Source organism: Phaseolus vulgaris, chromosome 3, assembly GCF_000499845.2.
Source record: "Phaseolus vulgaris cultivar G19833 chromosome 3, P. vulgaris v2.0, whole genome shotgun sequence".
Classification (NCBI taxonomy): Eukaryota; Viridiplantae; Streptophyta; class Magnoliopsida; order Fabales; family Fabaceae; genus Phaseolus; species Phaseolus vulgaris.
Window position 1 is genome coordinate 42,819,362 of NC_023757.2, and position 26,907 is coordinate 42,846,268.

Genomic DNA, 26,907 nt, shown 5'->3' on the forward strand with positions numbered 1-26,907 from the left:
GGGTTGATCCGTCTGTCCTTCAGATCCCTAGTAAAATGAAGTCTTCGGACGACTTAGATGGGTTTCTTGCTGTTCATAAGAATTTTCTAGCACCAGATTGTCCGACTGAGGCACTGAGTGTTGATATGTGTGGTGTGACCGACCGTGTCTGTCACGGTCGGGAGAATGCTCCTCACGACTTTTTCTTTGTGTATAGTACTTTCTTTTCCCACTTGCATATAAGTTTTCCCTTCGATGACTTCACCATGAGCGTTCTTAAGATTTTGAATGTTGCACCGACCCAGTTGCACCCTAATTCGTGGGCCATTTTACAAGCCTTTCGAATTATCTGCAAAATATTTGGCCTCACGCCGACCACCAAATCATTTTTATACTATTACAACACCTACCCGAGTACCCCAGTAGGTTGGTTGTCATTGTCTAGTCGTCCGGGTAATGTATGTTTTGCCGCTTTTACTACTTATAAGAATTTTAAGGACTACTTTTTTAAAGTGTTTGTTGAACCGGAAGGCCGGGACCTATTTTATAATGCCGATGGGAGCACAAAATTTCCATTCCAGACGGAGAAACCCACCTCCCTTGACCATCGGTTTTGGGAATCTTTGTCTCCCATCGACCAAGAAATTTTGAAGGTTGTGAATCAACTACCGTGTAGACTTCCTACGCAGGAACTGATAGCCCTTTACGGGTCGTCCAAGCAGTGGGCGGACCTAAATGGTGAGCTCTTTCTTCTTTCGGTCGTTCAATTAGCCGCGTAGTGTTTCTTACCTTCGTGTTTATTTTGCAGATATTGTTGTGAGCATGGATCCAAGTTTGAAAAAATACATGAACAGTTTGAAAAGGCAGGCAAACAAAAGCAAGATAGCCACCATCGTTGGGATTGTGCCACGGCCGGTCGAGCAGGAGGTTGTTCCGGTCGAAGTTGTGGCCGCTCCCGTTCAAGGTAAGAAAAGGGGGTGACCGGCGAAGGCACCCCGCATTGACGTTCGATCTTCGTCGGGCAGTCCTACTAGTATGCTGGGGTCATCCGTCAGGGTGGCCCCTACCATGCAATATGACTTGCGCCCCGAGGATGAGGATACCCTAGCAGCCATCCCCACCTTGGATCTAATTGAAGAAATGGTTGAGCCGCAGTGTCGTGCGGCCGTGGTAGGTAGGGCCATCGGGGATGAGTTAAAGAGAGTGAAGACGGTGTCGATTCCCAAATTGAAGTCGCAACTTAGTGAATTGACCGTTTCATTGAAGGATGCTCTAAAGGCTGTGGACGAGGCCCGGAACGATGCTCGGTTGGCTAGGGAAGAGCAAGAGACCTTGAGGGTTACACTGAATGAGGTCACGGTTGGACGAGCCGAAGCTATTAAAGAACAAGAAAAATTGGCTACTGAGAAAGAATCTCTCCTTGCCCAAGTTGAACAACTACAAGGGTTCATGCTAAGCATTAATGAACAATCCTTCAGACAAGGCGTCCGTCAGGTTGCCTTTTTCCATGGGGTACCGTCCGACGACGAGCGGTATGACTTGAACATGGATGTTGTGGATGGCCGTCTGATGCCTCTCGGGGATGAGGAGGCCGAAGAGAATGATCAAACCATCCATCCTGTAGCTGAGATGTCTCGTGGAAATGACACTATACAGTCGGAGGAGTCGGTGCAACCGGATGATACCCTTGACATCGTTTGACATTTCCATTACCTGAGCCCGGGGTGTGGGCTAATGACAATTTTACTGCTTTGTGACGTGTTTCAAACCATTTTACCTTTTGTTATCGAATTTGTTTTTATGTTCCTTTTAACACGCGGTTTATGACCGAACGATTGGTTGGCGGGTACTTTGATGAAGAATTTGGTGAGTGACATGGTTAATGATAACACTGATGGTGTTTCGTATATTAATCGGATCAAACGAACGATTAATAGATTATTAACTTCTGACTAATGATTACTTGGTTATATATTCCGTCCGGAAGAAATGGTTAATTAATAATAACCGAAATATTAATTTCTGACCAAAATTGGTAGATAACGTTAGTTATATGTGCTGACCGAAAGAACGGTTAATTAATTCAGATAACGTTTTAGGTTATAATTCAGATAACCTTAGTTATATGTGCTGACCGAATGAACGGTTAATTGATTCAAATAAGGTTTAAGTTATAATTCAGATAACCTTAGTTATATGTGATGACCGAATGAACGGTTAATTGATTCAGATAACGTTTAAGTTATAATTCAGATAACCTTAGTTATATGTGCTGACCGAATGAACGGTTAATTAATTCGGATAACGTTTAAGTTATAATTCAGATAACCTTAGTTATATGTGCCGACCGAATGAACGGTTAATTAATTCGGATAACGTTTAAGTTATAATTCAGATAACCTTAGTTATATGTGCCGACCGAATGAATGGTTAATTAATTCGGATAACGTTTAAGTTATAATTCAGATAACCTTAGTTATATGTGCCGACCGAATGAACGGTTAATTAATTCGGATAACGTTTAAGTTATAATTCGGATAACCTTAGTTATATGTGCCGACCGAATGAACGGTTGATTAATAATCTAAATATTAATTTCTGACCAAGGTTGGTAATTTAAAGTGCCTCGTTAAAACCTTCTCGGTAGAAAACCCTCCTTAGGGATAAAACAACCGAGCGAGGAAAGAGTGCACTAAATTCATTCATCAACTGTAATAGAATTTGAGATGCGTGGCATTCCACGTTCTCGGTATAGATTTTCCTGACAAATATTCTAAGTAATATGCTCCTCCTGTTGCTGCGTCAGAAATGCGGAATGGTCCTTCCCAGTTACTTGAAAACTTTCCGCCGTCCTTCCGAGCGTCGCTGCGCATGCGCCAAACTAAGTCTCCCTTCTGATAGCTTCGTGGCTTCACTTTCGAGTTATACCTTCGTGCTGCTCGTATTTTGCATGCTTCTTCCCTTATCTTGTATTTGTCTCTTAATTCATTGATGAGGTCGAGGCCGACCAGTAGACTTTCTTTATTCAAGTCTAAGTCTAATGTCTGTCGGCGCAATGAAGGCTCGCCGATTTCGACCGGAATCATGGCTTCTGTGCCGTACGTCAGGCTGTAAGGTGTTTCTTGAGTCGTTGATTGGGGAGTACAGCGATAGGCCCATAGAACCTCTAACAATTCTTCAGTCCAGTTTCCCTTGGACGGGCCAAGTCTCTTTTTTAACTCATTGAGAATAACTTTGTTGGCTGCTTCCGCCTGACCGTTGGTTTGAGGGTGTTCGACCGAACTCGTTATATGTTTGATATGGAGTTTCTCATAGAATTCAGCTAGCCCTCGGTCGGTGAATTGTCGACCGTTGTCTGTGATAATGATCTGAGGTAGGCCGAACCTGCAGACAATGTTTTTCCATACAAAGCTCTGTACATTACGGGCGGTGATGGTTGTCAATGGTTCGGCCTCAATCCATTTGGTAAAGTAATTTATGCCAACCAACAGGAACTTGCATTGCCCTTTTCCGGGTGTGAAAGGTCCGATAATATCCATTCCCCATTTCACAAATGGCCAGGGGGGATAGGATGTAGTGCAAGTGTTCTGGTTTTTGGTGTGATAAGGTGTCGAACTCCTGACACTTCACACATTTTTGAACGTACTCGGTGCAGTCTCCCTGCACGGTCGGCCAGTAGTATCCAGCTCTTAGAATTTTGGCGGACATAGTCCGTGCTCCTGAATGGGTTCCGCATATCCCTTCGTGTAACTCGGTCATCACATAGGTGACTTGTTCTGGACTAAGGCATTTTAGGAGGGGACGGGAGTACCCTCTCCTGTAAAGATCTTGGCCAATGAGTATGTATCGGGCGGCTTGTAGTTTCATTATTTTCTCCAAGTGTGAATCGCATACACCATCGGTCAGATATTGTTTTATGGGAGTCATCCAGTTAGGTTGCGTGTCGGTCGCCATGCATTCTTCGGTACCGACACTTGGTTTAGCAAGGGTCACGTGTATGGCCGATCGGTGGACACCTTTCTTTTTTAGGGTAGCCAATCTTGATAGAGCGTCCGCCCGAGTGTTATTTTCCCTCCGTACGTGTTGGAATGAGATTTCTTTGAACCTGTCTACAAGATTTTTCACAAAATGAAAATATTGTTGAAGTAACGTTTCTCTTACCTCATACTCCCCTGTGAGTTGTCCGACGACTAGACGAGAGTCGCTCTTACAAGTTATACTTGTTATCTCTAACTCGATCGCCAGATGTAGACCTGCGATTATAGCCTCATACTCGGCCTGATTATTGGAAGTTTTAAATTCGAACTTCATGGCTTGTTCGATAACGATCTCTCCTGGTCCTTCAAGTACAACTCCCGCCCCGGACGAACGACTGTTCGATGACCCATCTACGTATAATGTCCATCTGGGAGTTTCTTCGGTCGGATAGGGAGTGAGCTCTGCTGTGAAGTCAGCAAGGGCTTGGGACTTGATGGCCCCCCTGGGTTGGTATTCGATATGGAATTCTGACAGTTCGACTGCCCAACCTATCATTCGTCCGGCCAAGTCAGGTTTGATGAGAATCTTCATAATGGGATAGTTAGTCTTAACCATAACCTTGTGATTTTGGAAGTACATCCGCATCTGTCGTGCGGTAATGACTAAAGCTAAGGCAACTTTTTCGACCATTTGGTATCGGGTCTCCGCGTCGTGTAGGACTCGGCTGATGAAATATACCGGTCGTTCTTCCGCTTCAATTTCTTGTACTAGAACGGAACTCACTGCTTCATTGGAGACAGCTAGGTAGACTACAGTGGGTTCTCGTGCGTTCGGTTTCTGGATGACCGGTGGGGATGACAAAAATGTTTTTAGCTGTTGGAAATTTTGTTCGCATTCATCTGTCCATTCAAACTTAGTCGTTTTCTTCAAAAGTTTTATAATGGGTCTCGTTCGTTCAACAAGCTTAGGTACGAACCGAGATAACGATGTAAGACGACCAACTATTCTCTGAATCTCTTTGAGTCCGCTGGGACTTCTCATTTCATATACCTCCATGTTCCGACCGATCATGTCGTGGAATACGTGATTCATAAGTCGCTGGTACGTGGCTCCGACATTCTTGAGACCGAACGGCATGACTTCATAGAAGAAATTATCAGAATCCGTTCTAAACGCGGTCTTCTCTCGATCACGGTGGTACATTTGTATTTGGTTATAACCCGAATAAGCATCAAGGAAACTGAGGATTTGATGACCGGCTGCACCGTCGACCAGTCGGTCGATTGTAGGTAAGGGATACGAGTCCTTTGGGCATGCTTTATTAAGGTCTGTATAATCTACACACATTCTCCATTTTCCATTTGCCTTTTTTACAGTCACCACATTGGCTAACCACGTTGTGTAGTGGGCCTTCTGAATAAAACCAGTTTGAACTAGCTTGTCTGTTTCTTCCCGTGCGGCTTTGCGCCGTTCTTCACCTAGTTTCCTTTTCTTTTGAGCGATCGGCCTGGCCTCTTTATAGACAGACAACCGATGGGTAATTACATCTGGTTTTACCCCTGACATGTCTGCAGCAGTCCAAGCGAAAAGATCAGCATTTTTTGTTAATGTCTTACCGATCGCCTCTCGGTCGTCCAGTTTGAGAGACGTTCCCATGTGTGTCTTTCGGTCTTTGTCACGGAAGAATATGGGTTGAAGATCTTCCCCTGCTTCCATCCGGGGATCATCCAATCGAGGATCCAGATCAACTAAAGCGACTAAGTGTCTTCTGGATTCTCTTCCTTTAGAACGTCTTTCTGGCGACCGGCCTCTTCGCTCTGTGGTTCGCTCGGCCGACGTGGCATAAAGCCTTCGGGTCGGCTCCACCTTCAGGCTAGCTACATAGCACTTTCGTGCTATCTTTTGATCTACATGCACGGTTGCTATATCTCCATTGACCGAGGGGAACTTCATAGCTAAGTGAGGAGTTGAGACAATGGCTTTCAACCTGTTGATAGATGGACGACCGAGCAAAATATTGTACGATGTGTTGGCGTTGACGAGTAGGTATCGTATGTTGATGGTTTTACTGAGGTAATCGTCACCAAATGTAGTGTATAAATCAATAAATCCTCTCTTATCGACTCTTTCTCCTGAGAAACCAACTATCTGTTCGTTGTAGGGTTGTATCTCCGCCTCTGGGATCTTCATCTTCTTAAATGTTTCCCAGTAAAGGATGTCGACCGAGCTGCCTTGATCTACTAAGACTTTTGCGATTGCGAATTTGTCTATCTCCACAGTTATTACCATAGGATCATCTTGAGATGGGTCAATTGCTGTGAAATCATCGTCGGTGAAAGTGATTGGTGGTATGTGCGGTCGGCGTTGTGTGGAGGTATGAACGAATTGAATTGCCCTTAAATGTTTCTTCCTTGCTGAATTAGAACATCCTCCATCTGCAAAACCACCGGCAATGTAGTTAATCTCTTGAGGGGGCTGGCCGAGTGATACCGGTCCAGCGATTGTATTGATGACCGCGCGAACTTTCTGTTTAGTTCGGCTCCTACGCTCAGGGCTTTCGCTTTTAGGTCTCGTTCGTCGAACCGGACTTTCGCTTCTTTTCCTTCTGTTCGAACAATAATGATTCTCGCGGGTTCGGTCATCTCTTCGTCCTACACGTTCTCGGGGATCATGATCACGCTGGGGTGACCTGGATATAGTAACGGTAGCTTTCACGAACTTACGGAGGTGACCGGCCTGGACAAGCTCTTCAATTTTATCTTTTAGTGTTTGGCATCCTTCGGTCGTGTGACCGTAGTTACGATGGTACTGGCAACGTTTACTGGTATCGGCATTAGGAGGGGTTTGCGACTGCTTTAGTGCCGGAATCAATTCAATTTGTAGTGCTTCGTCTAGAACTTTCCCCCTTGGTACAATCAAGGGAGTGTAGCTGTGGAAGCGGGGACCCCTGTTGGGGCGATGGCGATCTCGGTCGGTCGGAACTATGGGGGGACGAATCCCTTTGCCTCTGTCCGCGTTCTCTGCATGTGTCTTTCAATGATAATCAATGTGTTCTTCTATCTGCATGAACTTTGTCGCTCTTGTTCTTAATTCATCCATATTACACGGGGCCGTTTGATAAGACTTTCAGTGAACCTCCTAGGTAGTATGGCTGAGACCAAATGATGCATGGCTATTTCTGGATTAAGGTTACGAATGCTCATACACACTTTGCTAAATCTGTTCATGAATGTTCTTAATGATTCTCCCCTTTCTTGTTTGACATTCAGGAGGGACATGGAGGATGTCCGATGAGGTCTACTTGTGGCATATTGTGTGGTGAATTTCAATTCCAAAGCGTCGAAGCTTGTAATGGAATTGGGTGGAAGATCAGAGAACCATCCGAGGGGGCCTTCCCTGAGAGAGGTGGGGAAGACTTTACACCACACCGTCCGATCAGTTGTGTAAAGGGTCATTTGAGTTCTAAATATATTCAGATGTTCGTCTGGGTCTGTGGATCCATCGTAAAGATTTATCGTTAGGCCTTTCCACTTGTCAGGGAGAGGAGTGGCTATGATATCATCAGTGAACGGATGGCCTCTCGGGTTTGCTACCCTGTTTGGGGTTACCTGCTTTACACTCTGATGGGTGTGCTGAACGAGTGATGTGGGAGGTATAGTTTGGGCTATTGTCTTCGTGCCTGACTGGAGTGGTGGTGGAGAAGGCGCACGTGAATGTCCCTCACGCTCAGATTGCTCGAGTCTTTCCATCAATCTTTTGTTCTGCTCTTTCAGTTGAGCTATCTCTTCTGCATGCCGTTGGCGTTCCTCTTCCTGTCTTTTCTTCTCTTCCTCTTGACGTAGTTGATCAATGGCTCCCTTCTGGAGCAACTCCTGCATCTGAATCTGGAGGGTTTGGAGTATCGTCCTATGTTCTTCCGTGGCAGTATCATTGTTGTTGTTCGTCGTTGAACCCATCCTTGAGGGTTGGTTCCTCTAGGTTTGGGAATAGTGATTACTCGGCCCCACGGTGGGCGCCAATTGTACCTGTATGGATATTGGGGACTGAGTAATGTTGATCCACGTCAATACAAGGTGTCTGCTTCACTCTTAATTGTCCTGTTCTTCAAGTCTCCTTCTTCTCCGCGTGCCTCGGTCGGCCGGTAGGGGTACCTGCGATTGTGCTCCGACGCTCAAGTGAGCGATCTTTCTCCGTGAGAATTTCCTGATTATCTGAAAAACGTACCTTTTTTCCTTCCAGAAGTTCCTTTTATGGGTTGACCTGGGCCTGGGCCATCTGGGTCAGGCAGTTGATGGTTAGAGACATGTTTAGTGGTTCTTGGGTCGTGCTTGATGGTGTCCTGAAAATTAGGGGAGTGGTCCAGAGGACATGCTTCGACTTAGTCAATGGTCATCGTTACCGCTTTCCACTTCACGCGAAATAATCGTAGTGGATTTGATTAGATTTAATTAGGTTTACTCGACGTAAATCACTCGGTCATTCGGTGCCTACCGGTACAAGATATTTTCTTTGATCTTCTCATTTCAAAGTTTAATTATCAATAGATATGTAGCATAATGCAAGTAAGTTACGTGGTTCTTTGCTTGCCTCAATATTTATTCTCTGATATCTAATTACAGATGCTGATTCCTTTCAAAATCACGCTCAGCCGTGGCAGCCTTTAGCAAAATCCAGAGAACCGATTCTATATTAATGCTTATGCCATAAAATCACACTTTTACGATAACAACTATGAATGAAGTTCATTCTAGGAATGCTTTGCAAAGCTTGTGGGGGAATCTGTTTTTTGAGACTCGTTTTTCGAAAGGGCATGACCAAAAAAACTATGCTTGTGGAGGAATCTGTTTTTTGAGACTCGCTTTTCGAAAGGGCATGACCAAAAAAACTAAGTAATTATATTAAATTCATCTCCTTCGATTGTAGGTGTTGTATATGCATCCGCGACTACTGTGGACCAATATTCATGCTGACTGCTGCAGCGTTTCTGTATATGACAATATATGTAAAACAATAAACTAAACCACCAATTTATAAGAAAGTAATAAAAAATGTCCTTTTTGACAAAACTGATGATAAATATAAAATGCTATCTTTCACATGGTTACCTCCACCATCACCAGGTGCAGGTTGTCCAGCCTATGCAAGCATTAGGATAGGGAAAAATAATGTATTAAAAAAGAGCCAAGAATATAATTCCTCTGTCTAGGAAAAGTGGGAGTCAAGGAGTTTATGTCGGATGCAACTCCTGCACTTATGTTTTCTGTTCAAATGTACATTCAAGTAAAAGAAATTTGGAGGACATTCAAGTAACATGTTTTGTCAAACGAATGAAAGGTAGAAGTGTTTCTTGATTAACTAGTGTAATGTAACCTGTGAAAGACATTGCATTATTGAAGTGTTTCTTCACTAACTAGTGTAATGTAACCTGTGAAAGATATTGCATTATTGAAATGACGAATGTTGCCAATAGATGTTTCTCCCATACCTTATTCACTTTTTGTTGTTTTTGCAAGTGCAAAAACATTTGCCTATGTTGGCCTGATCAGATCTTTAAATATCTCAAATATGCATTGAAGAGTTTATGTAAAGATTCTGGTATTATTTTTAAGTACTCATTATAAAAGTTAACAAACTGTAATGTCTGGACTATTTTCTCATTGTTTGATTAGAAAATTATGCCTAAAAATATGTCACCACTTGTAAGAGTCATAGTATACCATCAATTGAATGAAGTTAAGGGAAAGGAAATGATATATTCACCTGCTACAATATATGATGATATGAAGAAATGGTATTTTTGTTTTCATATTTCATGTAAAAAAGTGAAATTAAAATGAATTAGAATAGGATTATAGAATGGTGCATATCACTTATCTAAATGAAATATTCACCTCTTTCTCTCTCTCTCTTCAAGTGGGTGCATAAGTTAGTGCAACAATATTCTCCTCCTATATTCTACAATATCTATAGTACCACTAAGGTGAACAGAGCTCTACCATTGGTTTTAGTGTTGACATAGATTTAAACTAATGTACACGGAAATAAATATATATAACACTGTGATTGACAAAAAGAAGTTGAAGATGCTGGCAATTAAGGTGCATGGTTAGATACATACAGTCTAACAATAGGTGTGAACAGAATATTGACATAGTAATAGTATAATCTCTTTTCTCAAACATTCTTCTTTCAGTTTCACTAAGTTGACAGCAACTCACATAAGGTCATTTAGTTACTCTTATAACATCTAATTATATAGTCTTTTAGTGGTAAAATAGAATCTTTTTTCTATAGTATTAAAGCAATCATGCAACGTGTCACTTTTATTAGCCATGCCATTCTAAGTGAAAACTTGTATTTTAAGATCAGAACTTCTTAGTAGAGTTCCTCCATATTTAGACACTAAGAACAATTCTAAGCCATCGACTAGGATTTTGGATAGCGCAATGAAACAGAATTTAAACAAAGAATATTAAAATTTCATTATTTTATTAATTAAATTATTTTGAGTGATCATTAAAAACATATATTTGATCATTCAAAACAGAATAATACATTTACAATATTACAACACAATATACTATTTCAATAATGCATACAAAGAATCACAACTATGATTTCAAAAGTATACATGTTGGCCTCATAGAGATGGCTACATTGAATCCACATTCAACAAATTCAGATTTGCTTATCAAACACTACAGACAAACGCCACCCCTTTCATTCTTCTTGTATTTCATGAAAGCAAAAACACTGGATGTAGAAATGTTGACCTGAGAAACTAGACATACAAATACTGTAAAAGAACTCCAAACTTCATCATATTTCAAATGACATTTCAAATTTCAAATTCGAAAATTCAATACACTTATCAGCTACTTTATCTCACTGCAAAGCTGCAAATTCTCAGCATTCCATTTTGGCTAAAAAGGAAATCTACACATATGACGTGAGAAAAGAGTGGTTGTGTGTTTTGCTTTTAATTGTGTGAGAAAAGAATGAACAAAACAAATCTTGAAATCAGATTTCAAGATTCAAAATCGAAAATACAGAATATACTACCTACCTTCTTTCGGCACTTCAATTTTGGCTTGACTGAGAAAAGAATGAAGGAACCACGACTGTGTTCACATTGAGCAAACCTGATGTACACGTGCCTGTGTTTGTTTTGTGTCTCCGTTTTCTTGTTTTGGTACTTTTGCTTTATTGATTTTTTTTCAAACAACCTGTGAACGACACGTGTAAAAACTTCCGTATGTGCTCAATAATGACTGAGAAAAAAGAGTAAGAAATGACAAACTGGGTGGACCTATGCATACACTTCAAGGAATCACCCCTTTGGCCCTTCACTTATTCTTCATGTTCTTTCTTCTCAACCATTCCCTTCACTTATTCTTCATGTTCTTTCTTCTCAACCAATCCCACTTTTGCAGCTATTTTAATCCTTTCGCTCTTTCGCTCCAATTCAACCCTTTCCACGCATTCCTACTACCTAGCCATGGCCGTTGCCACTGTGAACACCACTGTCTCCACTTCCTTTTTCCTCTCAACATCATGCAACCGAAAACTCTTCACCGTCCAACCCCTCAAACAACACCTTCCGTTACTTAAATCCTTCAAATGCCTCCGACGACGTTCAGGTTCGATCAAACCAAACCCTGTGATTTCCTGCTCTGCGCTCATCACCTCGAAGCTCGTCGTTCCGTCGAAGCTCGAATACGTCGCGGCGGAGTTCCAGTCGCTGCGGGAGCCGAAGGAGCGGGTTAAGCGCCTGCTTAAATTCGCGGCGGAGATGTCGCCTATGGCGGAGTCAAGTCGGGTCGACTCAAACCGGGTGATGGGATGCACCTCGCGCGTGTGGGTGGAGGTGGGGATCGACGAGGAGGGGAAGGTGCGGGTGGCTGCAGACAGTGATTCAGAGATTACGAGGGGGTTCTGCGCGTGTCTGGTGTGGGTGCTTGATGGTTCGAAGCCGGATGAGGTCATGAAAGTGAGCACCGATGATTTGGTTGGTTTGAATGTGGGGTTACCGGGAGGAAGTGGGCGGTCGAGGGTTAACACGTGGCACAACGTGCTGGTGAGCATGCAGAAGAGGACGAAGCAGTTGGTGGCTCAGAGGGAAGGGAAGGTTCCCTTTGAGCCTTTTCCTTCCTTGGTTATTACCTCTCATGGGATTTTTCCCAAGGGTAGCTACGCTGAAGCCCAGGTTAGCACCGTTTCTTTCTTTTTTTTCAATTCTGACTCTCTGGAATTCATGCAATCACATATGTTGTGTTTGTTTGCTTTTTTTCTTGTCTTTTTATTTTTGCATAATTTGTTGCTTCTGGGGCTGGGAGTGATTACACAGTCTAACAAAATCTTACACCGTCCAAAAAGTAAAGAATTGTGGAGAGTTATAGTGAGTGTTGGCTTCCTTCTGTTATCGCGAGGATCTGATCCTCATCAAAAGGTGGAGGACTTTTTTGAATAAAGTTTGACACCCTTAAAAAATAACTAATCTGCAACTACTGTTTTTTTAGAATAAAAAATTATGTTTAGGTGTGAAATGAATTTAACTGTGTAAACTGAATATCATTGCTCCACTTTTTTTGTTTGAATCTATTTTGTCTTATTGTCGGATGCTGCTACCCTTATAGTTAGATACATGCTGTTATTAGCCAAAGTGTTTTTGATTTGTTAAAAAAATAACTACTGGACAATCTCTATTTAATATAGTATTAATCACATAACCAAAAAAGGAAAGATGAAATGCAAGACGCAAATTTTAATCATTCTTAATAAAAATAGTTAAATAATAAAATTACATATAGTTCTTTCTCCCTCTTCCTTTGGCCCTTATCTACCCCAACCTTTCTATTCCTTCCTTTCATCCCTTTCTTTCACCCAAAATTTCTTGTACTGTGCATCCAACACATCAACTAGACAAAATGTTGAATTGTGACTCAGATGTTTTGCTAAGCTGTCTTTCTACTTGCTATATCTTCACTATTAATTAGTTGCATTGAAGAACAACATCATCTTAAGATCTTTATAACACACTTTTGTGCGTACAAATTTGTGTTTGATGAAAGTCCTACTGTACCAAAACTTCCTGCGCATTTCTTTGGTGGTCCTTTAGTTTCATGAGATTTTTTTCTCAAAGTTGAGCACTTCAATGTGAATGACATGTCAACCAAAGACCAAGGATGGTGATGTATGTAGGTACTGTTAAGCTGTACACACTAACTTGTTACTCACTGTCCACACAATTTGGGCTTTTAGAAATTTTTGGGAGTTTTTCTTTTTCCTTTTTGTTTTTTTGTTAATGAACTTCAATTTAAAACGTTGTCATATGCTTACTTTATCTGTTCAAGTAGTTCTTCTCTGAAAGGACATGTTTACTTCACATCATTATAGATTGTTATGCCCACCACAAATGCCATAATTTCTTGGAATTATGACCTGACAGCATTGTTCTCCTAATTTTGTTCTAGCTTCACTGCAGGCAAAATATTTGTTCCCTAATGAGTTAAAAGTTAATGAACTAGTCAATGTGCTGAAGGAGAAGAACATTGGTGTTGTTGCACACTTTTACATGGATCCTGAGGTCCAAGGCATTTTAACTGCTGCTCAGAAGCAATGGCCTCATATCCATATATCTGATTCACTGGTCATGGCAGATACTGCAGTTAAAATGGCAAAAGCTGGATGCCAGTTCATAACAGTGCTAGGTGTGGATTTTATGTCAGAAAATGTGCGTGCCATCCTTGATCAAGCTGGTTTTAGTGAGGTATGCATTTCTCTTGTGTTTGTGTTTTCTATTTTGAAGATAGTCATCAGCAGGCGAAATATGTAATGATAAGTGAAGGCTGTCTAGAAGATAGCCTCTATTAAGTTAAGTTTCCTATTTATAAACATTGGTGAATGGTTTGTATGAAGCAGGTTATATGTGCTGCAGTAAACCATATTAGTAAAATTCAATATCTGGGTTGTGTGTTAATCCTTAGCCCTTAATTTTTCTTCGGATAATTACTTGCAGGTTGGTGTGTATCGGATGTCAAATGAGCAAATTGGTTGTTCTCTGGCTGATGCTGCAGCTACTCCTACTTACATGGAATATCTTTCTGCTGCTTCCAGATCTACGTCTTTGCACGTCATATACATTAACACTAAGTTAGAGACAAAGGCATTTGCTCATGAGCTTGTTCCTACAATAACCTGTACTTCATCAAATGTTGTCCAGACTATTCTACAGGTTGGTCAAATAAAAACCTTTATTATTCCTCTTTGACATTGTAATGATCATATGATCATCACCAAGCCCATTTAGTTGTTTCTTTAAATAATTTGTTGGTCCATACTCATGCAGGCATTTGCTCAAGTTCCAGATTTAAGCATATGGTATGGACCTGATTCTTACATGGGTGCAAACATTAAAGAATTGTTCCAACAAATGACAAAGATGACTGATGAAGAGATTGCTACAATACATCCCGAGCACAACCAAGACTCTATTAGATCATTATTACCTCGACTTCACTATTTTGAGGTAAGATCTTTAGCACGTTTTTTAAAATTCCAGGAAAGAATCTAATTCATTTGGAATTAGATGTGCGTCATTTACATGTTGTGTCAATCCATTTGATTGAGATCTTCTGTTTATCCTTTTGGGATGCTGGTTTGTAGTGAAAACGTTTTGTTGTGAACTATTTTTCCACGTGTCAATGATATACTCAGTAAGTTAGTATGATACCTCATTCTTATTGTACATTTCCCTCTCATAATTTCATTCACATAAGTTGGTATATATGCTTTGTTAAATAATTTCATCTTTCTTTTCCCGGTGTTGGGTTTTATGCGACATTACACTTTGAGAGAAATTTACCAGTGCCTGCACTTGACACTGTTGTGGTCTTTCTTTATTTTCTGCAGTTTTTTTTAAAAATTTGAATTTTCCTTGTATAAAATATGGCTTGTATTGTATTGGCTTATAATCTGCTGGTTTAAGTGTTTTTATTTTAGTAGGCTAGTACTAGCAATCTATGGTTCTGTACTTCATTTCATGATTATATATTCTTTTTTGACTTGGTGCCAGGATGGAACATGCATTGTTCACCATCTATTTGGCCATGAAGTTGTGAAGAACATAAAAGAAATGTATTGTGATGCGTTTCTCACTGCTCATCTAGAGGTTCCTGGAGAGATGTTTTCATTGGCGATGGAAGCAAAGAGAAGGGGAATGGGCGTAGTAGGCTCCACTCAGAATATTTTGACTTTCATAAAGGATCGGGTTCAGGAAGCTTTGGATAGAAATATAAATGATCATCTCCAATTTGTTTTAGGAACAGAATCTGGGATGGTGACTTCAATTGTTGCTACAGTTCGTAGCTTGTTGGAGCCTGCGAAGTCCTCTTCTGAAAAAGCAAAAGTTACTGTTGAAATAGTCTTTCCAGTTTCTTCCGACTCAATCTCAGAAACATCCTCAAGTTTATCCTCTGGTGTTCATTCTGCCAAAGTGGGTGATATCATACTTCCCGTGGTACCAGGAATAGCTAGTGGGGAGGGTTGTTCCATTCATGGTGGTTGTGCATCTTGTCCATACATGAAGGTAGAGTTTGTCGTTTGCTTTACATATGGTTAGCTCAGTTTGTAACCCGTTTTGAGATATTCTCGTAGAGTGACAAGATCTTGAATAGCAGTTGCATAAATGACGATAGTTGGTTGGTCATTAAGTACATTATAGGTTTATTTCTAAAATGTAATGAAAGACTTTAGTTCTATCATTTATCTCATCGAGGTGGGTTTTATATGGATTGTAACTAGTTTTCTTAAAAAAGAATTCTTGCAAGCTGTCATCTGATTGTATCTTCAACCTTTCAGATGAATTCTCTCAGCTCACTCCTGAAGGTTAGCCATAACTTACCTGATGAAGAAAATATTCTTTCTGCATACAAGGCAGAGCGATTTAAGCTACAGACACCAAATGGCAAATCAGTGGCAGATGTTGGATGTGAGCCTATTTTGCACATGCGGAACTTCCAGGTTAGCTTCTTGGTATATTTCCTATATTATTGAGTGGCACGTGTACCATGTGCTTTGAATTCACGTATTGATACTTGCACAGGCTACTAAAAAGCTTCCAGAGATTCTTGTTGACCAGATTCTTCACCCTCGAGAAAGTACACGGTCAATTTGATAAACTAGTGAAACAATAATGTGATCTGAAGACCGAAATTTGTGCTGCTATCTTGTGAGCAATTCCAAGTTGCAACTGCTGCAAAAGCTAGGTTCGTTCATGGTCTTTGTTGTTGTATGGTATCTAATATATATTATTTAGATAAAGATTACATAATATAGTCATACCGATATAGAGAAATAAATGAAATTACACCTGCTTTTTTTTTTCTTTTATTAATAAAAAAGATCGTACAGGACATATGATGTTTTGAGCGAGCAAAGTAGTATTGCACAAAATACCCATTTAGATATGCATTTGAAGTTTTTACAGGATGGATTTTAAGGTACATTAGCATGATATGTGGTCTATCATGAATCGCAATTGAGTTTCTAAATTAATATCATTATCACATGATTATAAGACATCCTTCAGACCAAATTCTTCCTCTTCTCCATATCTGAACTAATTTTGGTGATTTTTGGCGGTGGCCTTTTTTCCCTTCTTTTCCTCTCTGTCAACAACCAGATAACCGGCTTTCTTTATTACTATGAGTGTTGTCATTCTCGCCATCACATTCCTCCACAAGTATCATAGTCTTATCTTTCTCATTTCCCTAAGTCGGTTTTGTAATCGATTCCTCAATCATTCTCATGGTTTTGGCAGAGGGTGTGGAGGGGGCTCATGCTGCGTTGAAAGCCAAGGTGTTGTCTTTGGTCTCTGGGATTTTGCAATTCGCTATGTCATGTGTAGGGAAGAAATATTGTGCCTCCTCCATTTTGCTAGCCTAGTGACTGGTGTTCTATTCAACTATAAGGGGTTTCTGGAATGGTGGTTTCCATTATCTTGCTACGAAGATGATTGATCATTAGGTTACCTTAAAAGTGAACTAGGAGGATGACAATGGCGACATAGATTGAAAGATTGTAGTATGGTAGTCCACAATGAGGCTCCAATTCTTTGGAAAGGAGAAGGAATATGGTATGGATGGTGCACCATTGTGATATAAACATGAAATCAATTTGAGCGCAATATAAACCGCACTCATGGTATCGATATTTTTTTTGTGGCAAAATAGCAAATATTTCCTCTATAGTAGTACATCATTAAATATTTTACACTACTATTTCAATTAGTGATTAGCATTATTCACATTGTATATTCATGGATTTACCATCCTAAGGAATAAACACACTAATGTAATTGGATTTTTTTTTCTCAATTTTCCTAAACTGAGCCAAAAACTAATCTTTTCAAGATTCAATTTTGTCATTCCTTTATTTTATTATTATTTAAAACAATTCGAACAATTTAAATTGATGTTGATTTTTAAAAATTATATCAATAACTGTTTTTTTTTAATATGACTATTTTTTCCTTACCTTTATTATAATTCATATTTTTTTTCTTTAAAAAGAGTTCATTTACTTTATTTAAAAAAAAAATATAAACTATTATTTTCTTCTTTTAGATTAGACTCACGTTGGTCCAATATGGTTTTTCTTCTAACTTTAATAGTATATTGATTTAAATAAATAATGTGATATTAAAAGAGATATTTTACGCAAATAAATAATGTAACACTAACAGAGGTAAAATAAATATTTTTATAAGAATGAAAACTGCATAATAATAATAATAATAGTAATAATAAAAAAATAAAATAAAAAAAGATAAATAAGCAATCACTTACATAGATGATGTAGTAAGAATAGATTGAACAACTAGGCTAGATGGTGTAAAAGACACTAGAGGATCTAACAGCTGATTACTATCTTCACACTAGACAATATGAAGAGAGATCATCTATAAAAAAAAAATAATACGCAAAATCAAGTTTATCATAATTTATATCTTGAAAAAGGTAAAGATAGGTTTAAGTTTGCATTTAAACTATGCAAAATTTAAAATTTTAATATACACCTTATCTCCTATGATTTTATTATTTAAATTGTTTTTTACCTCAATTTCTAAATTATACGAGACTATTAAGATATAGAACAAAGTATTTATTTATTATTTTATTATAAACTCGTAATACCAAACTTGATTTCAATATACTCAAGTCTCACATGAAAATTTAGAACAATAATAAATTATAAACATTTATTTCCTTAATTCATTGAAATATTTTTAAAACAAAATAATGATGAAATGTTTAGCAACTAAAACAAATAATATGTTAAATGTGTCACTAAACATGAGCTTAAAACATGAATAGTGTAAATTTATCTAAAGCATTCGATAATATGCATGAGAAAGGGAACTTCCTCATCAACTTAAAAAGTCATTTTCATAATTTTTATCATTTAAAAAAACATTAAAATGTATTTTAAATGACAAAGTTCTTTAATACGAAATAAAATATTTAAAAAAAATTAATTATAAAAAATTAAAATAGTGTGTCTAAAGAAGTTATCTCACTAAAACAGTATTTGTGGAAAAAGTGTTCAATTGAAATCAAATACAGGATAATTTGTTTTTCAAAAACATTTATAATTAACCAAATGAATTTTCACCGTTCACGACCCACGCAAAAATCCCAATTCTCAAATAACACTGAGTTTTTTTTTTTTCGACATCACTTTGACCTCATATAATTCACATAATTGAATACAAAATAGAGAATATTTTAAAGATAATGAAATATATCATGTATTACTAAATAAATTCGAAAAAAAAGTTAGAGTAAAAACAATAGCAAATTAACGTATATTGAACTTGGGAGGGTGTAAGAATAATTCTTTTAATAAGAAAAAGTCAATATTTTTCTCTTATTATGAAGTTATTGACTCGTTTCCTTCTCTGATTCTTACAATTTACAGAAATTTGGACAATAGTTTGGTACAGAAAGATTAAATTTGAAGGGACAACATAATAACAGAATAGACACCCTTCAATCACTCTCGTGAATGGTGATTTGTGGGCACACTATTAGATTATTGACTCCTTTGACCAACAATTGATATTAGTTAACTATGTTCCTTGCGTAAAAGAAGTCATCATTTGAAATAAAAGATTCACTTTAATTATTTTATTTTATATTTTACTTTCTTTTTATTGTAAAATATTTCAGTGTAAATAAAATTACCCTAAAATGCATTAATGGTAACAGGGTACCTCTTCCTTGTTATAAAATATATATTACTCATTCTATTTTTTATTCTCTTAATTTTTTCTAAAATTTGTTGTTCATATTTTATCTATTTTAAAATTTTATCGCATCCTACAATTCTCCATATTTTTAAATCGTAAACTTCTATTTACTATAAAGATATTTTGTTTTTCTATTTTTTATCGAGGATTTAGTCATCAAACTTAGTTTGATTAGTTGAGAAAAGTGAAACTTTCAACTTATTATATCATAACTAAAATTATGATATGTTTAGATAACTTGCACTATATTCTCATACTTTGAAGTTAATACAAACCGCAAAGATGAGGTTATAAAATGTTTTTTGGAAAACAAACGATTCACGTAAGGAAAGTTAATGTGTTTGATAGAACTTTAGAATTACTTATATAAATTAGTCCATAAATTGGAATTATCTAGGTTAGATTGGAAATTTAGATAAAGTAAGTTTTGACTTGGTTGATGGATGAATGAGTTGGATTGAATGTTTGATGGTTGATTTGTATTGTATTGTTGAACTAAATGTTTGAATGGACTGAATAAGCTTTAGATGCAACTTTAAAAATGAATTTGAGTTGTCTGGAAGGTTAGATTTCTCATTCAAGTTTGAAATTTAGTTTGCAAATTCTGTCAAATTCGCTCAGTGTAGGAAAAATTTGTTCAATATAAATTTAAGGGTACTCTCAGGGTCAAATTTGCGTAACACATTTTGTCAACACTTAACGCTTTCACCCCTACGTCGATGCGAATTTGGATGCAATTTTGGGGTACTTTCTACCTCCAAATTCGCTTAAGCCTTTGCTCCTTCACTAAGCGAATTTAGTGAAAACTCAAATCCACTTAGTGCAAGCATAGTGTAGTTAGCAAATTTTCGTGGACTTAAGTCCGGACTTCCTATGATCAAGTCTTTTTGATAATATTTGTCATTTTTGCTTAACAATTTTTTGTTTCTTTTTTACGGTCATGAAATTGAATTAAACATTCGAAAATTTTATTATTTTGTAAATTATAATTCATTACAATTTTTTAATGTGAATATTTGATTCAACTCTCATGAAATTTGAATATTTAAAACAAGTATATATAACTATTATTAAAATATAAAGTTAATACTAATTTGTAAGATAAATTTGTTCCTTATCTCTCTTTATTAATCTTGAAGGAGAAATGATATCTAAATAAAATAAAAAAATACATATTACCACACAATCATATAATTTCTAACACACAAACTAAGATCCAAAATATCTATTATCACATTAAATTCACTTCTATTTATCCATTATATTGAATAATATTATTATTAAGTTCACAAATATGTTTATTTGTTCATTTGTCCTACTAAAAAACTTTATGTATATGTTTAAAAAAGTGAATAACTTTTTTAACAATAAATAAACGTGTTTGAGACAAATATTAGATGCGGTAGATGGGATTAGCCCACACTTGCACCCCATTTGGTGTGTTAGATCAAAGAAAGAAATAGGGAAGTTTTTATATTCTAATTCCTAAATTCCTGATCTAATGTTTAAGAAATAGTTAGTAGTAGTATCAAAGAGAAATAATATATGGTTACAAATATTCTCATTTTATGTGCAACTTTAATTATTAATTAATATAGTATAATATTAATTAAGTGTGGAACCTTAAGAATCTGAAAATAAAATGAAGAGATTAAAAGATGGTGATAAGATTTTGATGAGAAGGTTATTATGATGTAAAGAGATGGAGTAAAAAAGGAGTGAAGAGTATAATAAGAAGTTGTGAGTGTGGTTCCCCATTGATGATAGTGTTGGCAATGTGTATAAATAAAATAGAATAATTAGGTATGGTCCCATTAAAGTTGCTTTGGTGGGTGGAGGTAGCTTCATAGCCATAATCTTAAAGTCAGTTTCTCTTGGGCCGTATGAATTGCAATTAATAATATTAACAGAGGAAAGTAAAAGCAGATGCATATCCCCAAGGAAGACCCTAATCATACACAAATACTACATCCATAACCATGCTATTCAACTTTAACACGCACTAATTAAACAATGTTAATTGCCTTAACACCCATCATGAGCCTCTTATTTTAAGGACTTGTCCCAGATTTTAAGGCGTTACCTTTTTAATATTTAAAAGTTTAAAACAGAGTTAATCATGTTCTTAGTAAAAATATTTTTATCTCCTTAGCTAATATTGTAGAGACATTTGTCGAAGTTAGTGTGACTTAATTAACAACTCGTATTAAGCTTGTAGAAAAAATATGAATTCAATTCTTACATAATAAATCCAACCAGAACAATTAAATTCGGAGTTAAAAATATGTCTTTTAGACTTTTACGAATGGAATAAAAATCCATTTAAAAGTAATCTTAATGAAAAATAAATATTAAATTTAACAATGTGATTATTACTTCTTCATACTATTATAACTTGAATTGATCTTAGAATTAGAAATTACAATTTAATATTAAAAAAAATTAAAATCAGAAGATATAAAGAAATGAGAGAGCAGACCAAATATAAAAAGGACACATGTCATAGAAAAAAGATAGAACAACAATTTGACCAAAATTTCATATGTTTCTAACTAAATTGAATATTCTAGTTGATATTCATCATTTGCTATGACCAACCAAAACTTCAAATATACTTCTTAAATTTTTCAACAATAAAAAAAAGTCTTAATTAGAGTGATTACTTAAAAAAAAACATTCTAAGTTGTTTATTTATTAAATTAAAAGAGAGAGTTAAAGAAATAAATTGCCGGTCTATTTAGGGTTGTAATGCCTTTACACGGTTAGGTGGAAAAAATTTCAGTTGAATTCAATAAGAAAGAAGACCCTAGCTTCAAACAAAAGATATCGTGGTTTGTAGTAGAAGTTCCAATGTAAATGTTTGGGTTTATATTCTTATTCTGATTATTTAGTACAAAACCTTTGTTAACAAGAAGAATCCATGATGTAGCATCACATAAGTTTTGGCTTATTATTTTTTTGTGTTTAGTTATTGGAGTGTGTGTAGAGAGTCCTTTCCTTAGCGAGGTAAAAGTAAATTTGGAAAATGAAACCCCACCTATTCGGGTTCTGGTCCTAGTTTTGATGGGATGGTGAGGGAGCATAAAAATAAAATCACTATATTCTCTCACACTCTCTCTCCTCTCTCTGTGGTTATGAGCAGTAGGAAGAGTTGTTTATAATTTGAAAACTTGAACGCAGCCAACAAAGTAGGGGATTGATTGTTCTTTGTAGTTCTTCTGTTTTGTATGGACATGAAGGCATATTCAGTTTCCTGGACAAAACATAAGAAAGAGCCATATTTTGCAGTTCCTCACACAAGAAGACAACAACAGTGCATACAAGCAAATCATGATACCCCAGAAGAAACAACTTCACTAAATCATTCCCTGAAATTGGCGCTTTCCACTTCCCAAAACACTCTACTGCCTACGCTACCTGCCTTTGTTGTTTTGCTACTACTTGTTACTTCAATTGGCACATCATTTTCTCACCCCATTGCCTCCAATTCACCTTTGCCACCACCCTCTCACCCCACTGCTAACCATACTTTCAGACCAGCTCCAGTGTCGCAAAAGTTCAGGACAATCAGAGCTCACCTCAAGAAGATTAACAAGCCACCTGTTAAAACAATTAAGGCATTTTTCCTTTTACTTTACAATCTGTGACAATGACACTACTGCATTTCCCTTCTCCCGATTCAATGATCTTTGTTTCTGTTCCTTTCTTGCAGAGTCCAGATGGGGATTTGATAGACTGTGTTTTCTCTCATCACCAGCCTGCTTTTGACCATCCTTTGCTCAGAGGGCAAAGACCATTGGTAATTTCATCCAACTCAACCCAAGGAAACTGACTTTCTTTTCAAATCATAAACACATCCACATTCCTCAGAATTGTTTAACCATTCTGGGGATGGTGGAATCCAATTTAGCCACTATTCATCTTTTCGTCTAAAGGTTTTATTTTGGGGATTGAATTTTATTTGAGAGACTGAGAAAGTAAGAGGCTTAAGGTTTACAGGATCCACCAGAAAGGCCAAAGGGCCACCACAATGGAGAAACAGTCACAGAGAGCTTTCAGCTTTGGACTGATTCTGGTGAAATATGCCCTGAAGGAACTGTTCCGATCAGAAGAACAACTGAACAAGATTTTCTACGAGCAAGCTCTATCAGAAGATTTGGAAGAAAAGTACGGAGGGACTCAACTGGCACTGGTCATGAGGTTAGTGCTTACGGATGGATGTAATTTGTTTATTGAACTTTCAGTGCCAATTCAATCCTTTTGCCTCTATTTTTTCCGTTTCTCACAATGCATTAATTTGAGAGGAAAATGTATGCTCTTATCTTCTCAGCATTGCGTTCATTTCCACCCTTTTTCTTTACCAGAAAGAAAAGAACAACCCTGTTTTTCCTTATTCATCAAAATTCAACATGAACTGCAAAAACGAAGACATTGAAGGGACACCACTTTCGAAAGTTTGCCTCCTGGGTGGACCAAAAAGTAACGTGGAAATCATTATTTTCGTGAGGAAGTTATTGTATCCCTGTTGGATGCCACATGCAAATCTTTTTTCAGAACGAGCTAACAATTGAAATAAATAAAAGTCCTTAGCACACAATAGGAAAAATCGTTGATTCTTATGCACGCATATGTGTAACTTCTACTGATAATTTTGATTTTTTGACACATCCTTTTGCAGCATGCAGTTGTTTTTGTAAACGGAGATCAATACTATGGAGCAAAAGCGAACATAAATGTATGGACACCCAGCGTAACCGATCCATACGAATTCAGTTTGTCACAGATATGGGTTATTGCTGGATCTTTTGGCAATGATCTGAATACCATAGAGGCTGGATGGCAGGCATGTCAATATCTACTTGTCCAAAAATTCACAGTCATCCATTTTTTGTAGTAAATATTGTGAAAGTGTTGAAGAATGTACTAGGATTGCATTTGTCTTTATCGTTGATAAAAAATAAAAATAAAAATTGTCTTTATCATTTGCTTTAGTTTTCAGTTCTTCGATTTCTAGCTAAATAACAAGCATGCTTTCCTTCAGGTAAGTCCTGAGCTATATGGAGACAACTATCCTAGGTTCTTCACTTATTGGACAGTAAGTAATGCACGTTTCATTTTTCTTCTTTTGTTTCTTTTTGCCTTCATTTCTTTAATATCTTACAGTATGTGCTATTTGACAGACGGATGCATATCAAGCAACTGGATGCTACAATTTACTATGTTCAGGATTTGTCCAAACTAACAACAGGATAGCAATAGGGGCTGCAATCTCCCCAAGATCCATCTATAATAACAGACAATTTGATATTGGCTTAATGGTTTGGAAGGTGAGTCTTTTTCTTTTTTTCCCCGAAACAATTCATCACCTTAAGTCAACCAAAAAGAAAACACCAATTAAGGAGAAAAGAGGGTCCTTTAACACAAAAGGCTCAATGGTTTGGATGGTGGTTTGTTGTTAATTTGAGCTTTTATGCTTTTCAAACCGTTATTTGCTTCATTTCGAAGCTTGTTTACTTTGAGAAAAAAAGGGCTAAACATGCACAATCAAACTAAGAGTAAAGAAAATCATATCTAAGTGAGGCAATAATTCGTTTACTTCTTTTTTGCCCCTTTACTTTTGAATTTTCTGCATGTTATTGTTATTCAAATGGAAGATTCCCTTGCTTTCCTTGTACTAGTGTCCTTCATGGGGTCGACTCTAGCTGAGCCTTTTCCTTTCCTTCCTTTATTAAAGCAATATTTCGCGGCACACGCTTTTCTCTTTTATTTTGGTTTTGCTCTAACGGGCATCTCACTTTGTCTTACCACTTCTTTTTCCTCAGTTTTACTCTCCTCCAATAATATCATTAATAATGGTAATCAACTACTCTATAATACTGAGACACGCATTAATTAATTAACCCGTAAGGGAAAAATTTGGTGTTTGCATTTATGCCAACACATTAATGTAGGTTAGACAGTTGGAGTCAAGCTGTAACATACTAACATGCATTTTCTTTTGCTTTAATAATTCTAAGATACCATAATGAAATTCTGTGTATAGGACCCAAAGCATGGACATTGGTGGCTGGAATTTGGGTCGGGGCTACTTGTTGGGTACTGGCCAGCATTCTTGTTTAGCCACTTGAGAAACCATGCTAGCATGGTACAATTTGGAGGAGAAATAGTGAATTCTCGTTCAAGGGGCTACCATACTGGCACTCAAATGGGTAGTGGCCATTTTGCAGAAGAAGGATTTAGAAAAGCAGCCTACTTTAGAAACTTACAAGTTGTTGATTGGGACAATAACTTGCTTCCTCTTTCAAATATTCACCAACTGGCTGACCATTCCAATTGCTATGACATAAGGGTGGGATCAAACAATGTCTGGGGAACTTACTTTTATTATGGAGGTCCTGGAAGGAATGTGAGATGTCCATGAAGATCATACATATATCCATATCTATATAGTTCCTATTATACAGGCTTCTCTGTTCTAAATATATAAATATTCTTTTCTTTATCCCACTTTTTTTTTTCTTTTGGGGATTTTTGGTTTCATTATAAGCTTCACATGGTTCGGCTATATTTGTTAATTTTGGTTTTGGGTTAACAGGTTAGAGACAGTATGTTCCGTTGTTAGAGATTATGTAAATCCACGAAAAATATGCTGTCAATTTATAACATTAAATTAGGAGTTCTGTATTCTTCAATTCCTATTTCTTTCCCCTTTGCAATTCAAATAAACTCGAACCTTGCGCAGGTAATAGTTGATTTTCAATTGGTGAATAAACATTTAATGCAGCCTGTCTTTCCAAGATGGAATCATAATTTTTCATGCTTAGTGACAATTATATTTTACTGCTAATGAATCCGTCATAGGTGGCTTTGCATGTGGGGGAGCTTCAAAGAACCAAATTACAAACATATCTCCGAGACTAAATGCGTTCAACCTTCAATATCTTCTCTGTTATAGTATTACTAAGCAAATTTATTAACTATCTTGAATCTTCTATCTTCTTGGTAAATAAAAAGAGAATATTTTAATGTACATGCAGTGTCCTCATTTAATTTGCACTGTAAATAAAAAAAAATAGTTGAATACTATTATACAGTGAAACCAAGACCAATTAGCACTGAAACACTGTTTCCCCCGAGTAAACTTGAGGTAAAAATACTTAAGATACCGCATATTGGGAAATACAATGCGGAATAAACAGTTGTTTTGTTGTTTGAATTTTGAGTGGGAGATGAGATAAATCTAGCAAAATGTTATTTTGACAACCGATAAAATAAGATACCAGTTTACCATAATGAGGTGACACCATGCACTTCCAAAACTGTTCATTTCAATAAAAGAATATTTCTCTCTCTAGTTATAACAACTAAATCTCTATTAAAACACTAAATTCTATGTAACAATAGAGTGAGAGAGAGTAAATAAATAAGGCCTTTTTGAAGGGAAAATTGATTGAAAGCTAAAGGTCAATGTCATGATTGTATTAAATCTTAGACCATCCGAAACTAGACAGGAAGAAAAAAGAAGGGAGCAGATGGGTCTTGTGAAAATAAGGTTGTGGTGTTAGTAGGCTAGGGTTAGGTGTTTGCATCCTAGTGTCCAAATGGATGTTGGTGGAAGTGTGAAGTGACACAAGATATGG

At 37.2% G+C, this 26,907-nt stretch overlaps 3 protein-coding genes and 1 long non-coding RNA gene across 9 annotated transcripts; 2 read left to right on the forward strand and 2 right to left on the reverse strand.

Annotated features, from left to right (window-relative positions):
- Positions 1 to 2,684: 2,684 nt before the first annotated feature.
- On the reverse strand, positions 2,685 to 7,913 carry LOC137805653 (uncharacterized). The gene is made up of 3 exons (XM_068605594.1): positions 7,082 to 7,913; positions 3,461 to 6,977; positions 2,685 to 3,363 (listed from the first exon to the last, which is right to left on the reverse strand). Exons 1-3 carry the CDS (start codon positions 7,911 to 7,913, stop codon positions 2,685 to 2,687), a joined length of 5,028 nt encoding a protein of 1,675 aa, XP_068461695.1.
- Positions 7,914 to 10,427: 2,514 nt separating this feature from the next.
- Positions 10,428 to 11,402, reverse strand: LOC137807893 (uncharacterized). Its single transcript, XR_011080610.1, has 3 exons — positions 11,267 to 11,402; positions 11,024 to 11,183; positions 10,428 to 10,738 (listed from the first exon to the last, which is right to left on the reverse strand). It is a non-coding gene; the product is annotated as an uncharacterized lncRNA (long non-coding RNA).
- LOC137807892 (quinolinate synthase, chloroplastic) lies at positions 11,149 to 19,142 on the forward strand. Of its 5 annotated transcripts, none has more exons than XR_011080609.1 (8): positions 11,149 to 12,163; positions 13,442 to 13,726; positions 13,976 to 14,191; positions 14,306 to 14,485; positions 15,032 to 15,544; positions 15,817 to 15,978; positions 16,061 to 16,223; positions 18,937 to 19,142. XR_011080609.1 is itself a non-coding variant. In XM_068608735.1 (7 exons), exons 1-7 carry the CDS (start codon positions 11,249 to 11,251, stop codon positions 16,130 to 16,132), a joined length of 2,343 nt encoding a protein of 780 aa, XP_068464836.1. In that variant the 5' UTR covers positions 11,149 to 11,248; the 3' UTR covers positions 16,133 to 16,428. The 5 variants fall into 5 exon arrangements, 2 of the variants coding, with proteins under 2 accessions (XP_068464836.1, XP_068464837.1); XR_011080608.1 differs by lacking the exon at positions 18,937 to 19,142 and adding an exon at positions 16,640 to 17,319; XR_011080607.1 differs by lacking the exon at positions 18,937 to 19,142 and adding an exon at positions 16,778 to 17,319.
- Positions 19,143 to 22,017: 2,875 nt separating this feature from the next.
- On the forward strand, positions 22,018 to 26,294 carry LOC137807894 (protein neprosin-like). 2 transcript variants are annotated; one of them, XM_068608737.1, is made up of 7 exons: positions 22,018 to 22,884; positions 22,980 to 23,066; positions 23,267 to 23,467; positions 23,946 to 24,110; positions 24,309 to 24,362; positions 24,448 to 24,594; positions 25,311 to 25,959. In XM_068608737.1, the coding sequence occupies exons 1-7, from the start codon at positions 22,495 to 22,497 to the stop codon at positions 25,686 to 25,688; spliced, it is 1,422 nt and encodes a 473-aa protein (XP_068464838.1). In that variant the 5' UTR covers positions 22,018 to 22,494; the 3' UTR covers positions 25,689 to 25,959. The 2 variants fall into 2 exon arrangements, with proteins under 2 accessions (XP_068464838.1, XP_068464839.1); XM_068608738.1 differs by lacking the exon at positions 25,311 to 25,959 and adding an exon at positions 26,129 to 26,294 and having other exon boundaries at positions 22,268 to 22,884.
- The last annotated feature ends 613 nt before the right edge of the window (positions 26,295 to 26,907 follow it).

What these genes read in the sequence shown, in the direction of transcription:
- LOC137807894 (XM_068608737.1), top strand. Translation starts at nt 22,495, where the DNA reads ATGGACATGAAGGCATATTCAGTTTCCTGGACAAAACATAAGAAAGAG. An exon ending in TCAGAGGGCAAAGACCATTG is followed by an intron (nt 23,067 to 23,266) that starts GTAATTTCATCC and finishes TAAGGTTTACAG; the next exon opens with GATCCACCAGAAAGGCCAAA. An exon ending in CAACTGGCACTGGTCATGAG is followed by an intron (nt 23,468 to 23,945) that starts GTTAGTGCTTAC and finishes ATCCTTTTGCAG; the next exon opens with CATGCAGTTGTTTTTGTAAA.
- LOC137805653 (XM_068605594.1), bottom strand. Translation starts at nt 7,913, where the DNA reads ATGGGTTCAACGACGAACAACAACAATGATACTGCCACGGAAGAACAT. An exon ending in ACCTAGGAGGTTCACTGAAA is followed by an intron (nt 6,978 to 7,081) that starts GTCTTATCAAAC and finishes AGACACATGCAG; the next exon opens with AGAACGCGGACAGAGGCAAA. An exon ending in ATGCAAGTTCCTGTTGGTTG is followed by an intron (nt 3,364 to 3,460) that starts GCATAAATTACT and finishes CATTGTCTGCAG; the next exon opens with GTTCGGCCTACCTCAGATCA.
- LOC137807892 (XM_068608735.1), top strand. Translation starts at nt 11,249, where the DNA reads ATGACAAACTGGGTGGACCTATGCATACACTTCAAGGAATCACCCCTT. An exon ending in TTGTCCAGACTATTCTACAG is followed by an intron (nt 14,192 to 14,305) that starts GTTGGTCAAATA and finishes ATACTCATGCAG; the next exon opens with GCATTTGCTCAAGTTCCAGA. An exon ending in CTCGACTTCACTATTTTGAG is followed by an intron (nt 14,486 to 15,031) that starts GTAAGATCTTTA and finishes ACTTGGTGCCAG; the next exon opens with GATGGAACATGCATTGTTCA.